We start from the raw sequence: 17,034 nt of genomic DNA, 5'->3' as shown, positions 1-17,034 counted from the left end.
GCGATTAACATGAAACCGGTTCCCTCCATCGGCAACATGATACAATTGTTTCTTCTGTTATTTTCCACAGTAACAAGCACAATCTTATGACCGTCTGCAGATACAATGTTTCTCTGTGTTCTACGGATAAAGATACAGTGTTTCTCTGTGTGTTCTACGGATAAAGATACAGTGTTTCTCTGTGTGTTCAACGGATAAAGATACAGTGTTTCTCTGTGTGTTCTACGGATAAAGATACAGTGTTTCTCTGTGTGTTCTACGGATAAAGATACAGTGTTTCTCTGTGTGTTCTACGGATAAAGATACAGTGTTTCTCTGTGTGTTCTACGGATAAAGATACAGTGTTTCTCTGTGTGTTCTACGGATAAAGATACAGTGTTTCTCTGTGTTCTACGGATAAAGATACAGTGTTTCTCTGTGTGTTCTACTGATATTGATACAATGTAACGATATAATCGCCTCTTTTTGCGCGTGTGCTGCTTCGGCCAGAGGCATTATATCTCTCGAGGAATGAGAAAGCCCTGTCATGAGTGCCTGAGACTGGGGCAGGGTTTACAGATTAGCCGCTCCTCATGACCACAAACCCTCAGTCAGTCCCATCAGCAACAACATGGATGATTTCAGGACGCGCACCACAGATAACAGAGCACTGTTCGGAGAGACTTCAACGCGGGTGAGATATATATATATATGGATATATTATTTTAATCTCTGTTTTACTGTTCAAGTATAGAGAGCTGTTACACATGGTTTTTGGGTTCTGCAGTGGTGTATAGAAACATGAAAGTTACAATGATTTTAATTACACTGAATAAAACTGTTGGTCAGGTGTTCTCACTAAGGTGGAGGATATAAACCAAAATTAAAAGGGATCATTTAGTACCTTGGGTTGTAATGTTGTGTGGTGAAATGCTTTGAACCTGGGTAAAATGTATAGGTAAAGTTGTAAGATTGCTTGTCAAAAATACATCGCATGTATTTTTACCCCAATTTCAAAGTTTGTTTTACTTTCAGGACAGAATTGTTAACCTTGCTGTTGGTGGGGTTACATCTCTGCTTGTCTTAGTGAGTATTGACCACTAACTTTAATACCAACACACTCAAAATATATTTGAGCCATTTAAAGATTTGAAGCATTTATTTCTAAATGTGTAATTTTAGTTATTTTTATTTTATTTTGTAAAACAATTATTCCATTCAATTGCATGGAATTTTTGGGGAAAACAATGGCTGTGTGTGTGTGTGTGTGTGTGTGTGTGTGTATGTGTATGTGTGTATATATATATATATATATATAGGTACTTTTCTACAATATTTATGATTTATGTCCTATATACAAGTCATGTATTTACAATAATTATTTTAAAATTGTTATTATAATTACATATAATTTTTTACAATATGTAAAATATAATAAACCTTTGATAGACAAATAATGCTTTGGGCCTTAAAGTCATATTTTAAATAATTGAAATACTTTTAATTTATTGCACTAGTGTCATTTAGTCATACTCACGCTGCAACATCTTTGGTAAAAAATTAGGGCTAAATAATAATACAATTAAAGGAATATTTCAAGTAATATTTCAAGTAAAGCTCAGTCGACAGCATTTGTGGCATAATGTTGATTACCACCAAAAAGTATTTAGATAAGCTTCTCCTTTTTTACAGTGAGGCACTTACAATGGAAGTCAATGGGGCCCATTTTTAGAGGGTTTTAAAGGCAGAAGTGTGAAGCTCATTATTTTGCAAAAGCACTTGCATTAATTGTTCTGTTAACTCATGTGTTATTTGAGCTGTAAAGTTGTTTAAATCATAGTTTTTACAGTCGTTTTAGTGTTTACAGCATTATAAACTTGGATATACATGGATCAGCCACAACATTAAAACCACTGACAGGTGAAGTGAATAATATTTATTATCTCGTTACAGTGGCACCTGTCAAGGGGTGGGATATACAGTATTAGGCAGCAAGTGAACAGTCAGTTCTTGAATGTCATGTGTTGGAAGCAGGAAAAATTGGCAAGTGTAAGGATCTGGGTGACTTTGACAAGGGCCGAATTGTGACGCCTAGACGACTGGGTCAGAGCATCTCCAAAACGGCAGATCTTGTGGGGTGTTCCCGGTATGCAGTGATTAGTACCTACCAAAAGTGGTCCAAGGAAGGACAACCGGTGAACCGGCAACAGGGTCATGGGTGCCCAAGGCTCATTGATGTGCGTGGGGAGCGAAGGCTAGCCGCAGACCGGTCATAGAGCCCATGCTGACACCTGTCCACCGCCGAAGGCACCTACAATGGGCATTTGAGCATCAGAACTGGACCATGGAGCAATGGAAGAAGGTGGCCTGGTCTGATGAATCACATTTTCTTTTAGATCACGTGGACGGCCGTGTGTGTGTCGTTTACCTGGGGAAGAGATGGCAGCAGGATGCACCATGGGAAGAAGGCAGGCCAAGAAGGGAGGCAGTGTGATGCTCTTGAGTCCTGGTATCCACCTACCTAAAGACTGTTGCAGACCACATACACCCCTTCATATCAACTGTATTCCCTGATGGCAGTGGCGTCTTTCAGCAGGATAATGTGCCCTGCCACACTGCACACATTGTTTGGGAATGGTTTGAGGAACATGACAAAGTGTTCAAGGTGTTGACTTGGCCTCCAGATTCCCCAAATCTCAATCCGACTGTGCATCTATGGGATGTCCTGGAGCAACAAGTCCGATCCATGGAGGCCCCAACTCGCAACTAACAGGACTTAAAGGATCTGCTGCTAATGTCATGGTGCCAGATACCACCGGACACCTTCAGAGGTCTTGTGGAGTCCATGCATTGATGGGTCAGAGCTGTTTTGGCGGCACGAGGGGGACCTAGACGATATTAGGCAGGTGGTTTTAATGTTGTGGCTGATCGGTGTAACGTTACACAAAAAAAGTTAGAATACGATGTTAAGAAATGATGATGTCACACTTTGGAGATGGACACGAGCCATTTGGGAAAATTATGTTGCAGACTGAGTTCTTTAGGTCTTTACACCGGTTACTGTACTTTGAAATGGTTGTATTCGGTCTCTGTCTTTTCTAGGTAACTGTCATCAGTTCTTTTGTCTTCCCTATACCAACTCCCACAGCACTAAATATCTTCTTTGTGGTCTGCATCATCATGATCTGTTCTTCTGTACTGGTGCTGGTAAGTGCGGTTTTCCCCCCAAAAATCGTGTAGTTCAATTCAGTCCTTGATAGTTACTGTCACATTCTCTCTCTTTTAAACTCTCATTAATTAACGAAATCTTTATTTTTTAAGAAATCATTGATTTTTTTTTTTGGTCTAATTATGAAAGTTAAGAGTTTTCGGCTGAGCTACATGTCCTGACCGGTTCTTTAAAGTGCATGTTTTTGCTTTTATTAGCCTAATATCCTGTTTAGACATACCATTGTAAGTCATCCATGCATCCTTTTTTTGTGTGCATCTGTTTTGCAGATATTCTGGTATCGTCATGGTGATCTGGATCCCAAGTTCCGTGGTCTTATTTATTATTCCATAGGTTGCATTATCCTACTCTGTCTGTGTGCCAATCTATACTTCCATGACGTTGGCAGATGACAGTGATTTGGACTCAGGACCTCGCACCTTCTCAATTCTGCAGAAAACATGGAAAATTATGAATACAGTGGCAATAAAATGCAATTTAGCAGTTTTTCTGAGATGTGTGCACAGGCACTCAAATACTGTGCCGGGTTGAATCTGTCAGTGTGTTTTGGATAATGTACCTTTCGTGCATTTTTGCTGCCACAGCTGGTCTTATGATCATAAGTGTATGGTATCGATACTTGGATCCATATATCGTGATATATTGTGATATTTTCAGCGCTTCTATGAGGAACGAAAGAGACAAACTGATCCTGCAGGATTCACGGTTTCTCTCACAGACATGCTGGACCTCTCTCACGAGTTTGGATCTACAGTAGGGCCATGCAACAATATAGACAATATAGATTTTCTACTTGATCTCATTTATACGATGTCAATATCGATACTTAAAATGCCAAGATCGCGCTTTCTATCTGCAATCCCCAACATTCACACACTGCATAAATACATCCATATGCTACAAATAATGTCTGTGATTATCCACTGGCTGTTACTTTTTATATTTCCCTCATCAGTGTTTGAGTGTAGTGGATAGAAGTTCAGCACTGAGATCTTTTCACTGCGTGCTGAGGGTAAAAGTCTTGACTCTGTCTTTCTGTGTAATGTGAGTCCAAAGACTAAAGCAGACCAATTGTTGTTTAATAATGTCTATATATCTATCCTTTCTGTTCTCTACAATCAGTTATTTAGCAAAAACAACCAAAGAAGCATTTATTTCTAAACACACATAGCATGGATGCTAAAGAAGCCATTCGACCAAACAAACACTAGTGTCAAAGTCCCGCCCACAGGTCTTAAAGAGACAGTACCATTTTAGCACTTGTTCCACATGTTTAAGTAAATAATTTTAAATAGTACAAATTAGGCATGAAAACAACAAACAAGCAACAAAACACTGTATATATACAATATAATCTATGCAGTTTCAATACATCATATTTAGTGATGTAATACATGGACTACATTTTTATGTAACCAAAATGATGAAAAACGAATGATAAAATAAAAAGTGTAAGATTGATATGTCCGTAATTTAACAAGTCAGAAGGTCCCCTGTATAATGAATAACAGCATTAGCTGAAAGAGAATTTCTTTCATACTGTGTGCAAGCAAAACGGACATTATAACTGAATTGGACCCAAATGAATTGAAATTAAAAGCGAAATCGAACCATGATATCGTGCCGTATCGCGACATGCACCACAATACCTATTTCTTGAGGTAGCTGGCAATACCCCACCCAAATATAAATGGAGTAAACCCTATTTTTTTAAATGCTAAACTAATTTGATTACATATGCTGTGTAATCAATTTACATCTTCATCATTTACTTGCCTTCATGCCATCCTGGATGTGTTTGATTTTCTTTCTTCTGCAAGACACAAACAATGATTTGTAGAAGAATATTTCAGCTCTGTATGTCCATACAATGCAAGTGAATGGAGACCTTTCAAGGTTACTCCAGTTGTTTAATATAGCCTACTGTATGTCTTCTGAAGTGATGCAATTACTGTGGATGAGAAACAGATCAATATTTCAATCTTTTTTTTTTAAATGTGAAAGGGAAGATTTATATTAAAAAGGGTCTTTAAATATTGATCCATGACTCACCCACACTGATCATATCCCTTCTAACGCCATAGATTAAACCACTGGAGTCATGTGGATTACCTTTATGTTTCTTTTATGTGATTTTTGGACCTTCAAAGTTCTGGTCACCATTCACTTGCATTGTATGGACCTACAGAGCTGAGATGTTCTTCTAAAAATCTTTGTTTTCTGAAGAAGAAAGTCAGTCATACACATCTGGGATTTCATAAGGGTGAGTAAATGACGAGATAATTTTCCTTTTTGGGTGAACTGTCCCTGTAAGTTAAAGGTCAGAATCCATACAGAAAAACCACAGTGAGCCTTCAGACTAAAGCTGCGTACACACTGCCAGCGACTTTATCGCTGCAGGTCGCCAGTGGCTGGCGGTGAAGTCGCTAGTGGGCGTTCCCACTACTGGTTGCCTAGTAACGTTTATAAATTACATTCACGGATGCCATTCCATTGCTGTTGACAGCGAATCTCTTTTCTTGCCACTAAAAACAAACATTTTGGAGGGAAAAGACTAAATATAAATGGAATCAGTACATAAAATGCTTTATATCAAAGATGAATGAGAAACAAGGCGTGCTGTTTGCCAGAGCGGCGGTTTATCTGCCGCGAAAATGCAAATGCCGGTTTGTCTGGGTCCATAAAATCCCCGCGATCTCAGATACACCTTTCCACACAGTATTTTTCTTAAAAATGTCCTTGAACGTGGGAAGAGACATATCATAGAGCACTGGAACATTTCTAACAGCAAGAATTAGCCTTTCATCCATCTTTCCGTTACTGCAGGAGCTGAGAGAGAAGGATCACGTGAGCTCTCCCGTCTTCTCTCCTATTGGCTGTCGCTTCCGTTAGTCGCTCCAAAGTTGAACTTTTCTCAACTTTGTCGCGTCGCTGGACACGCCCACATCTAGCGCCAACGGTCGCGACAGCTCGTGTCGCCGGAAGTCGCTGTGCTCGCATTGAAAATGAATGGTATTGAGTTGCTGTCGCCGCGATGTCGCTGGCAGTGTGTACGCACCTTAAATTTGAAATACCAATAAATAGATTTAAACATCCAATATGCTCATATTGATCCATTGCATCTACACTACACACTGCTCTCTCCCACCTGGAAAAAAGGAACACATATGTGAGAATGCTGTTTGTAGACTACAGCTCAGGATTCAACACCATAGTGCCCTCCAAGCTTTATGAGAAACTCCGGGCTCTGGGCTTAAACGGCTCGCTGTGCAGCTGGATCCTGGATTTCCTGTCAGGCAGACGTCAGGTGGTTAGAATGGGCAGCAACATCTCCTCATCACTGACCCTCAACACTGGAGCCCCGCAGGGCTGTGTTCTCAGCCCACTCCTGTATTCCCTATACACACATGACTGTGTGGCAACACATAGCTCCAATGCCATCATTAAGTTTGCTGACGATACGACGGTGGTAGGTCTGATCACTGACAATGATGAAACAGCCTACAGAGAGGAGGTGCACACTCTGACACGCTGGTGTCAGGAGCACAACCTCTCCCTCAACGTCAGTAAAACCAAGGAGCTTGTGATGGATTTCAGGAGGAAAGACGGAGAACACAGCCCCATCACCATCAATGGAGCACCGGTGGAGAGAGTCAGCAGCTTCAAGTTCCTCGGTGTCCACATCACTGAGGAACTCACATGGTCCGTCCACACTGAGGCCGTTGTGAAGAAGGCTCACCAGTGCCTCTTCTTCCTGAGACAGCTGAGGAAGTTTGGAATGAACCACCACATCCTCACACGGTATATGTCTCATCACTGTCATGACTGCTATGTTGCTCAGAACTGCACCCATGATTTATATATATATATATATATATATATATATATTTCACCACTCACCCCACAATATTTACTTTTCATTGGCGACTGCCATCTGGTGGTGATCAAGGACAACTGCACACTCTGCAAACATGGATATGCCTCACCATACACTGTTGTAATATGTTGTAATACACTGTGTTTCAGGCAAGGGCGTGACCAGGAAATTACTTTTGGGTGGGCCCCAATAAAAATGGATGGGCAGAATTTTTCACCCCAATTAAAAAAAATATTGGGTTCCCCAGTCATGATGTTTAAGGCAGGAAAGTTTTTGACGTTTTGCGCTAGAAGTCTGATTCCTTTCAGCACATCGCTTCGTTCAGTTAAACCGATTCAAAGAACGATTCACAGAACCGAGTCCTCGCTTGAAGGTGTTCTCCAATGTCCCCGCGCAGCATTTCACGTTTAATTTTAGTTACTTTTACCACTATTTCCACTTTTAGGTTATACAGATATACAGATTTAGTTTACTGCTCCAACTTTACTGTAAGAACAATAGTGTTGCCAGTTTTAGACTAATTATTCAATTTTTTTTTTCAGTTTTACTCTTAAACAAAGTCAGTTGTGTGATCTAGTGAAGCCTCGCGAATCGGTTCGATCGAGTCATTCAACAGAGACCGGTTTAAAACATCACTCGTATTCCGTGACGTCATAGCCATGACTTCAAAGCCTCCGGTTATTCCGTTCATCAGGCGATGGAGCGCGCAACGCGAACCCTCGTCCGTCACCTCGGGGATTTTATTGTGCATTTCACGGTGGTGATTTGTTTTGTTTTCACTTTGCACGCGCCCGCTGTGTCTGCTGCTCATGCGCGTCAGTGCAACGGGGTGAGAGCGTTTAGTTCTTGTGTTTATTGTGTTAATTGTGTTTTATGGGGTGATTCAGTGAATGCATCTGTTTGTGCATCTGTGTCTGTGACTCTCTCTGCTTCCCTTGCATGCATTTATTTATTAGGCTACTTTGGGATCAACCTCTGTACTGTCACGTGCAGCAATATGTTGTCAAATTGTTGTCACGCCTTATAAATAAACAAAGTAACAGGTGCATCGGTGTAAATATAACCAAGGTGTGCCAAGCTGTTTATATAGTTTTGGAAAATAGTTTTAGTTTAGATTTAAATGTCTTCCAGCAGCTTTGCAGAAGATTATTTAAAAAACAAAACATGTCCTGTAGTAATGTAATGTAATGCACCTCACCCATGTAGCCTTCAGAGACCCAAGCATGGAAATTTATATATATATTATTATTATTATTTATTTGTTTATTTTATTTTATTTGATCATGTTTCTAGGTAAGATCAGATCAGTGTTGGATACTATTATGTGTACCATTTAATTAAAAAAACATATAGGCTATTGTTTAACTGCTGTAAACAAACATTGCAATTCTGCTCTGAACACAAAATATAGATGCTTAATATTCCTGTTTATTCCTAACACAGTATCTTGGTTTTTGGTATCCCACTTCCCTTAATATAGAGGAGTTATTCATAATAATTTGCTCTATTTCTATACTCCAAACGGTCTGTTTGGTTTGGATACAGAGCTCTGTGTTTTAGTGCATTTGTTGAGACAAGCTGTTGCTTCCCAAATGGTGAAAATGACTCGGTTTGGTCGACGTTCTGTTGACGGCAAGGATAAACTATCTTACATTTTTGCCATACTAAATAAACGTTTACCTCTGTCCATTTCTGTTCGTGCATCAACGATGTAAAATGCCACCTATACAATTTTTGAGCTCTTTGTCCATGTGCTTCCTTGCTTATTAAGTAACTTATATGCTTTTTGTGTGAGTATATTGATTTTTGGGATGTTCATCCCCCCCATCAGTTCTGAAATTGAGGGGGTTTGACCTCCTGCCAGGGTGTTTTTATCTTAAGTGTTCTCCTGAATAAGTTTCCAGAGGAGTGTGAAGCTGTGTTTATCACAGAGATGAAGGTCCACCCTGTGTGCCCATCTGAAGAGCCTGGTGATATGATGCTAATAATAGCCTCCTTGAAACCGCTATTACTGCGAGCTCAGCTTCTCCTCTGGCTTCTGTGCACTTAGTGACCGCATGGAAAAACAGGGGGGTGATAGACATACTTTTAAGTGAGCTGTCTTACATTGCATAGTCATCATTGGCACATCAATACTTTAAACTTCTAACCCAGCCGTTTAGATCATAGAGGTGAGCTGATGCTGTTGGGACAGTACTAGTGTTTTGGATGGCAACTTGTGGGACTCTGTGTAAATGGCTTGTTCCTTTTCTGAGCCGTGTGAAGGGTCGAGTCTCTGCCCGGCGGTCTGTTAACCCCGCAGGCCATTCTTGGATTTATTATCAGTTTCCGCCTGATGTCGGCCTTTCCTTCCCACTCACTCAATCAGAGTTGCTGGAGGGATGTTGTGTTAAAAGTGATTCAATACATCATGGACAGTCGTTATGGTCAAATTTAGGAAAATCAATGAATCTGAAATGAGCTCTTTTGCAGCTGCTTTATTGTTAAAGTGATAGTTAATCTAAAAATGAAAATTCTGTAATCATTTACTCACCCTCATGTTGTTCCAAACCCGTATGACTTTGCAAGTGTCGTAAGATATCTCACCAGTCTCTGTGACCTCCACTAGACTCTGTAAACAGCAAATAAAAATGTGTCTGGGAGCTGTGGACAATGACGCTTTCAACCCGTCAATCATTTTGCGCGTTCTCATAGTGTTGTAGTTGCAGCGAATTTGAGGCTTACTGACAATTTTATGCCATGTTTTTCCTAACAGTTGTCAGTTGAGGGCGCTGTTTTGCTGCTGTTGCTTTTGACATCCGTTTCTGCTCCATGTCGGTCTCAGTTAAGCTCATTTGGAGTGCGGTGTTTTGAAAGAGGGGGGGCGTGGCTAATTCAACAGTGCAGTCTCGTGGAAGTAGAACGGCTGAAATCGCTTACAGCACCTTTAAGTATATTTTTCAGTAGCGTAATAGTAGCTCAGCTTTTCAAATAGTGTAGCTTTTAACAAGTCACGTTTTCCAACGAGTAGCGCATTAGCAATGTATTGTGAACACCGCAGTGGAGCAGAGTGAGCAATCAAACACACCTAAACCATCCTCTCATATAGCTCTGGGAAATCTGAATCACTTAAGTGAATTGGTTCTTTGGTTCAATACTCGGAGATCACAATTTGGTTTTCCGTTGTGCTTTATGGCCTTTTCACGCCAAAGGCGACACGAATATGAGAGGCGAATCACTGACGAATGGCCCTTTCCTATAGGAAGCAAAGCGAATGTTTGCCGTTTGCACATTCACACCTTAACAATAGGTGGAGCTAATCGACAAGCAGTTTAACCCCGGTGTGGTAGGTGGCTCAACCACCTTTGAGCGGCTCCTCCGTCAGTCACGGGGTTAGAAGAAACAACCATTTGACAAGTTTACAAAAGCAAACCATTCTCTAGCGAGCAGACTCATCTCTCTAAATGGTCAGCACTTATATAGCACTTTTTTAACCTTAGAGGTTACCAAAGTGCTTTACACTGTGTCCCAATCACCCAGCCATACACCAATGATGGCAGAGCTACCATGCAAGGTGCTAGCCTGCCATTGGGAGCAACTTGGGGTTCAGTGTCTTGCCCAAGGACTCTTCGGCATGTGGAGTCGTGTGGGCCAGGAATCGAACCACCAACCCTGCGATTGGCAGCCGACCCGCTCTACCACCTGAGCTACAGCCACCACTACAAGCTGATGCAGTGATGAAGAGTGTAGTGGTCGCCTGATATATCGCCGAGGCCGATAAATCAGACGATATTTTGACTTTTTTAATTATTGGTATATATGTTCCCATTTGGCAGATTTTGATTATCTTGAGGGTGCCAAAAATGCCTGCTTGCATGTGAAGCGTCTGAGACATGTAAACGACCAGTCATGGTTCGTTTTGTTGTTACATGCCATCATGTTACTACAATAATAGTCCGGTGTGCAACACGGTGTCATTTAACGGTCCGCATATCAAAGCCGCGGCAGATGCCTCAATGCTCATAATTAAAGTGCTCGCCTGTTTCATACTCCATCTCTCTCCTCAACAGTTCCCTGTAACTTTGAATTGTCTTGTCTGATAACAAAAAGGCAAATATCAATAAAACGAATATCCTGTATCGTCTGCAAATATGTGCATATCTCATTTAAACAGATGTAATAAACCAACCTCACAAAACTTCAGCAGATCCAGCATCCTGTGGAGCGCTCATTTATTTACCTCCTAAAGCACATATTCTAACAGTCACTTAAAAGCCAATATCAATAAAAATTCAGTTATATACCGTCTGCAAATGTGCAGATATCTCATTTAAAAAGATGTAATTCACGAACCTAACAAAAATGCAGCATTTTCTTCCCATCGAGCGCTCCTCTAATATCTTCTTCTGAAGCGTGGATCAGCCAGAATCAAAAACTTCAGGATCAGAATCAAAAGTTCCTCTGATTCAATAATCATGACTGTCACTCAGTGACAATCCAAGTAGTCGATCCAGGCTGTTTAAACCATCAGGAGATTGTTGCTCGCACATGATGCGCACGAGCGCGTGAGTGCTACTTCAAGGATGCGTCCACAACCAGTAAATGCTGCCTCCGGAGGCTGTATACAGAGGTACGATGAAAATAAGGTGCTTTTCAAACTGTTCAGAGACCAGTTTCCATAAGAGTTCCAATCATTTAAAACAGATATCAGTTAAGCCATTAACTGATTGGGCAGCAAGGTAGCATGTCAGTTGCCTACGTTTTCGGATGCAGCCCATGGTAAATGCGCTTCACGTGTGCTATAACTAAATGTCTTATACACGATGCATTGTATATGCAATTGGTTTGATTACTAAATGCAATTGCTAACGTACACATGCCATCCATGTTTGCTGGACTACTGTGTGTACTGTTATTTCCTTCTCCCTAATATGTGGTGGTGGCGTAGTGGCTAAAGCACAGGGCTGTTAATCAGAAGGTCTCTGGTTCGAACCCCACAGCCACCACCATTGTGTCCTTGAGCAAGACACTTAACTCCAGGTTGCTCCGGGGGGATTGTCCCTGTAATAATTGCACTGTAAGTCGCTTTGGATAAAAGCGTCTGCCAAATGCATGAATGAATGTAATATATTAACAATTTCTTCATGTGCAAATAAATGACAAAAATTTGATGACGGTTCCTGTTTTTAAGAAGGGGCAAATTATTGTCCTGCATCAAGCAAAGAAAACAACTAGATTGCTGAAATCACTAGAATTGGTTTAAGAACTGTCCATCCAGGAACTGATTATGACTTACAAAGGCCCTGGGGCCAATTATCTCCAAGGGCCCCCTCCTCCCAAAAGTTGTTGAGCGGGGAGGGGTTTGTTGTTCATGCAGGGGGGATCACCAAACTGGATTGCACCGCCTTAAAGCCCAGGGCACCCCCGGGTATTCAAGGGCCCCCTGGTAGTCACGGGCCCCTGGGCACTGGCCCCATTGGCCCGGTCGGTAATCCATCCCTGTGTCCAATGGATTATTAAAACCTGGAAGGATAGTGGTGAACCGTCAGCTTCACGGAAGAAATGCGTTTGGAAAAAAATCTTGAATGATCGCGATCTGAGATCACTTAAAAGCTTTGTGATGTCATATCATAAAAAATCGACAGCAGAACTCACGGCTATGTTTAATAGTGAAAGTAAGAGCATTTACACATGCACAATGCGACAAGAACTTACAGGATTGGGACTAAACAGCTGTGCGGCCACAAGAAAGCCACTTGTTAGTGAGACTAATTGGGAAATAAGGACTTCATAAAGATTGGACTGGAGCAATTGAAAAAGGTCATGTGGTCTGATGAGTCCAGATTTACACTATCCCAAAGCGATGGGTGCGTCAGGGTAAGACGGGATGGGCATGAATGTACCCATCCTGCATGGTGCATATTGTACAAGCCTCTGGAGGCGGTGTTATGATCTGGGGGTGCTTCAGTCGGTCAGGTCAAGGCTCAGCAATGTTATGCGGCAATAAAATGAAGTCAGCTGACTACCTGAATGTACCGAATGACCAGGTTATCCCATCAAAGGATTTTTTGTTCCCTGGCGGCACGGGCATATTCCAGGACAACAATGCCAAGATTCATAGGGCTCGAATTGTGAAAGAGTGGTTCAGGGAGCATGAGGAATCATTTTCACACTTCACCACAGAGTCAACAATGTTTTTGGTATTCAAAGGTACACAGTCTCGGCAGTGTCGAGGACTCCGCAACGGGCATCCCTCCTCCTTCCCGGGCTTCGGCACCAGTGTAATGGGAAGGAGGAGGCGAGAACCGGCTTGACAATATAAATAATATTTTAATGAATAACTTAAACCAAAAGACAAACACACATGACGGACATGTCCGTAAACGATCTCTCTCTTGTCGCACCACCGTCTGCCATCAGCCTTTATCCCTCTCGGAGGCTTAATTAGCCTGATATGGGACAGGGTGTGTATACTCACGACCCGTCCCCACCCTCCGCCCTGCCACAATGATCCATGGCTTATATATTATTGGTCAGGACTTTTCCTCACCGGACGAAGAAAAAAACAATCAACACACTCGGCATAAAAAAAATAAAAAAAACCTTTGCATTGTTTCCGTGAGCAACAAATAAAGTCGCTTTACTCAACTAAATCTTGCGGTTACAACTCAATGCATTGGGTGGTGGTGTGGGTGTGGGTGGTGGTTGCCTTGGCATGTGTCTGGAGGGGAGAGGGTGAGGCCACAGCAGCCTAAAGACATGCATGACTCATTGATTTATTAGAGCCCTCTATTATGATCTTTTACCGTTCTTTGCATTAAATCCCCTTGATTTACTGTTTTACAGTCAATCTTGGTCACCCACATGGTCCTTGTAAAATTTGTTTTTGCAGGCAGACTACTATTTTCAGTACACGGAGTGTGACAGCACAGGATCCAGATGGAGGGTGGCTATTCCTCTGAACCCTGGAGAGTGTACAGGACTACCAGACCCTGTGCAGGGCACCGACTGCAGTACGTTCATATTGTGTGTGTTCGAGAGTTTTATCTGAGCGGCTTGGGGTATTTGGGAATTTAAAAGATGTCTCTGGCTGTTCATGTATGTCTTTGTCCGTGCATACAAGTGATTCTCAAAACATGTGCTTCTGAACAGCGTCTTTGTCACTCACCCCTTATCAGCGCAGAGGAATTTCCTCTTGCACAGAAAGTGTGTTCAAAGGCCTACGAGTAATTAATCCCAAACCATCACCCCCTTACTCCAATCCTATTCCTACCCAACATTTCATCACCTTATATCATATTTTATCATATAATTAGAGATTTTAGGTTTTTGATTGGCCAATGCTCCTTTTGCCCCGACTCCTCCATCAGGTTTCTCATGTGAGGCAGGGGAGTTTCTCGAGATGTCGGCTCAGGATTGCACTCCGTGTGCAGCCGGCACCTTCTCCCTGGGCAGCGGATTGCGTTTCGATGAGTGGGACGACATCCCGCCCGGATTCAGTAACCTAGCAACAAACCCTGATAACTCACCCATTGGACAGAATGTGTCAACCTGCAGCAGGTGAGTGACATCTTAGTATAGGAGACATAATTTAATAATTTATATGTTTTATTGGAAATTTCAGAAATCAGTATGTTTGAATCTCATTACTACAAAAGAACAGGATCAGGAAACCCCATTCTTGCGTTCGATATTTTAAGGACATCGAAAGTTGATACTTCCTTTTTTTTAGATTTCACTAGCTTTTATATATTTTTGGCCATAGCCCAAATTCACTTATCGACCGATATCTTCTAAATGCAAAGTCGAAAACGTATGAAACTTGGGAAACTTTGACGCAAAAACATTTTGAGGATGCGTGCCAAATTTCGTGCAATTCTGCCCATAGGGGGCGCTACAAATTAAAACCAAGTATAACTCTTCAACCATTTAATCAAGGAAATTGCAGACATCAGCAGACAAATACATCTCATTTTGGTACATCTTTAAAGGTGTTGATAATGATGAATTCTTCCCATTTGTTTTCTGGTAACATAAGTATGCACACATCTGCATACACAAAGACTTGTATGTATGTGCATCCAGAGATGTGGAATAGGACTAGTCGTTAACCATTAATTGATTTTTATTCCTAGAAGGCTAAAAGCTTAAGTTACTAAAATGTACTTGTATTTCTACAGCCGTTCACTATAATGTGATGAGACTTGATTGTATTTGTGCTTGAATGTGTTCCTTTTGTCTTTAGTGCAAAGTGGATTGCACAGGGATCGTATCTGGAGTCCAACAGGGATGAGTGTATCGTATTTCTTGTCTACACTGTGCACTTAAAAAAAAGGGGCTCAGTGTCTTTTGAGTACCAGTATATGGACAACAGCATCTTCTTCGAGTTTTATGTGAGTTTGAATCTCATTACAAAAAAAGAACAGGATCTGGAAACTATTCTTGTGTATTGTATTTAAAGGACATCAAAAACGGATACATCAAACTGTACCAATTACATTTTTATATACTATCTTTGTAGGGGTCAAAGCAACAATGCAGAATGCATTGGCCATGTTCCAAATTCACATATCATCCTATATCTACTGAACACAAAGTCAGAGCTTATTGAAACTTGGGAAACTTAGGATGTGTGCCAAATTTGGTCCAATTCTATCCATGGGGGGGGGGGGGGGCGCAACAACTAAACACCAATTATAACTTTGCTACAGTTTGGTTGAGGAAGTTCGAATTTGGTATGCATCTTTTTGGGTCAAGTGCTTGACCAAAAATGGTCAAATTAAATTTCAGAAGTTAATAACTTGTTGTAAAGCAGTTCAATGGAAAGGAGGAGGCGAGAACCGGCTTGTCAATATAAATAATTATTTTAATGATAAACTTAAACAAAAGACACAAACACACATGACGGACATGTCCATAAATTAGCCTGTTAAGGGACCGGGTGTGTAGAATCATGACCCAGCCCCGCCCTCCGCCCTGTTACACTTGTGTTGTAAACTGTCAATCTTTATAAAATTTGGCATCCACTTACAGGTTGTCAAAATTAGTCTGTACCAAATGTTTTGAGAATTGGTCTTGAGGTACAGGGTTATGAAATCCTTTTAAGTCTGCCAACAGCATATCTACAAAGTGGCTAGAGGACTTGGTATTGAAATGACTTTGCACTTTTTTCCACTGTTCTAAACAGCGTGGACCCCAAAAATTGCTGTTTGAGGCTATATTAAACATCTTATTTTCCTGAGTGAATTTAGTAACATTATGAACAATACAGCTTTTTATTTTGCATGTGTTTTTATGATTCAATGACTGGTGGTTAGAGAATGCTTTGATAATCACTTCTTTGGGACAGATTCAAAATGACCAGTGTCAAGAGATGGACCAGGATTCAAATAAAAAATGGATCAAATTGACCAGTCATGGAGAGTGGGGAACACATAGTGTAAGTGACCAAAACACTGACATGCCCGTGTCTAAGAAAATGGATGTGCAAATGACAAAATAAAAAAAAATAATTTAATAAGCCAGCTTTTTCTCTGTTGGAAAAAAGCCTAAATCCAGCCAAAGCTGATTTGCTTGTCTTAGCTGGCCAAGCTGGTGCTCCGCTGGTTAAGCTAGGAGGCTATATCACACTGGCTAGCTAAACCATACGCAAAACCCGTCTTAAAAACCAGCCTGACCAGCCAACCAGCTTAGGCTGATTTTAGCTATTTAGTTTTTTTCAGCAGAGAAAATAACAATGTTCAAAAGCATGAATACAGAAGTCATATTTACATGCTCGTATAATATAATGTCTTCCACTTGTATGGTCAGGTGAATCTGAATTCTGGAACAAACATCCTGTTCTGGAGGACTACCAGAGTAACACTGGGAGCTAAAGCCATCAAACCTGTGTTCCTGAGGAACATACGGATAGCAGGTGAAGACATGTTACTGTATGAGTGCATTCTCCTCCAATTTGATATCAAAATCA

General features: G+C 41.2%; 2 protein-coding genes across 5 annotated transcripts in view; both read left to right on the top strand.

The window, feature by feature from the left end:
- The first annotated feature begins 569 nt into the window (after nt 1-569).
- Nucleotides 570-4,507, top strand: tmem243a (transmembrane protein 243, mitochondrial a). The gene is given in 5 exon segments (XM_052151870.1): nt 570-587; nt 590-673; nt 1,015-1,065; nt 3,082-3,186; nt 3,478-4,507. Coding segments are annotated over 5 exon segments (378 nt in total). The 5' UTR covers nt 570-572; the 3' UTR covers nt 3,601-4,507.
- Nucleotides 4,508-7,773: 3,266 nt separating this feature from the next.
- The window catches only part of LOC127661387 (endosome/lysosome-associated apoptosis and autophagy regulator family member 2-like), a 119,985-nt gene continuing 110,724 nt past the window's right edge, over nt 7,774-17,034 (top strand). For all 4 annotated transcript variants that reach the window (XM_052152047.1, XM_052152048.1, XM_052152044.1 and 1 more), the window contains exons 1-6: nt 7,774-7,914; nt 13,957-14,077; nt 14,435-14,624; nt 15,310-15,457; nt 16,414-16,503; nt 16,875-16,980. In XM_052152047.1, the coding sequence (XP_052008007.1) occupies nt 7,783-7,914; nt 13,957-14,077; nt 14,435-14,624; nt 15,310-15,457; nt 16,414-16,503; nt 16,875-16,980 (787 nt within the window). In that variant the 5' untranslated portion in view covers nt 7,774-7,782. The remainder of the gene's footprint in view (nt 7,915-13,956; nt 14,078-14,434; nt 14,625-15,309; nt 15,458-16,413; nt 16,504-16,874; nt 16,981-17,034) is intronic.

Source organism: Xyrauchen texanus, chromosome 21 (assembly GCF_025860055.1).
Source record: "Xyrauchen texanus isolate HMW12.3.18 chromosome 21, RBS_HiC_50CHRs, whole genome shotgun sequence".
Taxonomy (NCBI): domain Eukaryota; kingdom Metazoa; phylum Chordata; class Actinopteri; order Cypriniformes; family Catostomidae; genus Xyrauchen; species Xyrauchen texanus.
The sequence above is the reverse complement of the archived record's forward strand: the minus strand, read 5'-3'. Positions and strand labels throughout refer to the sequence as shown.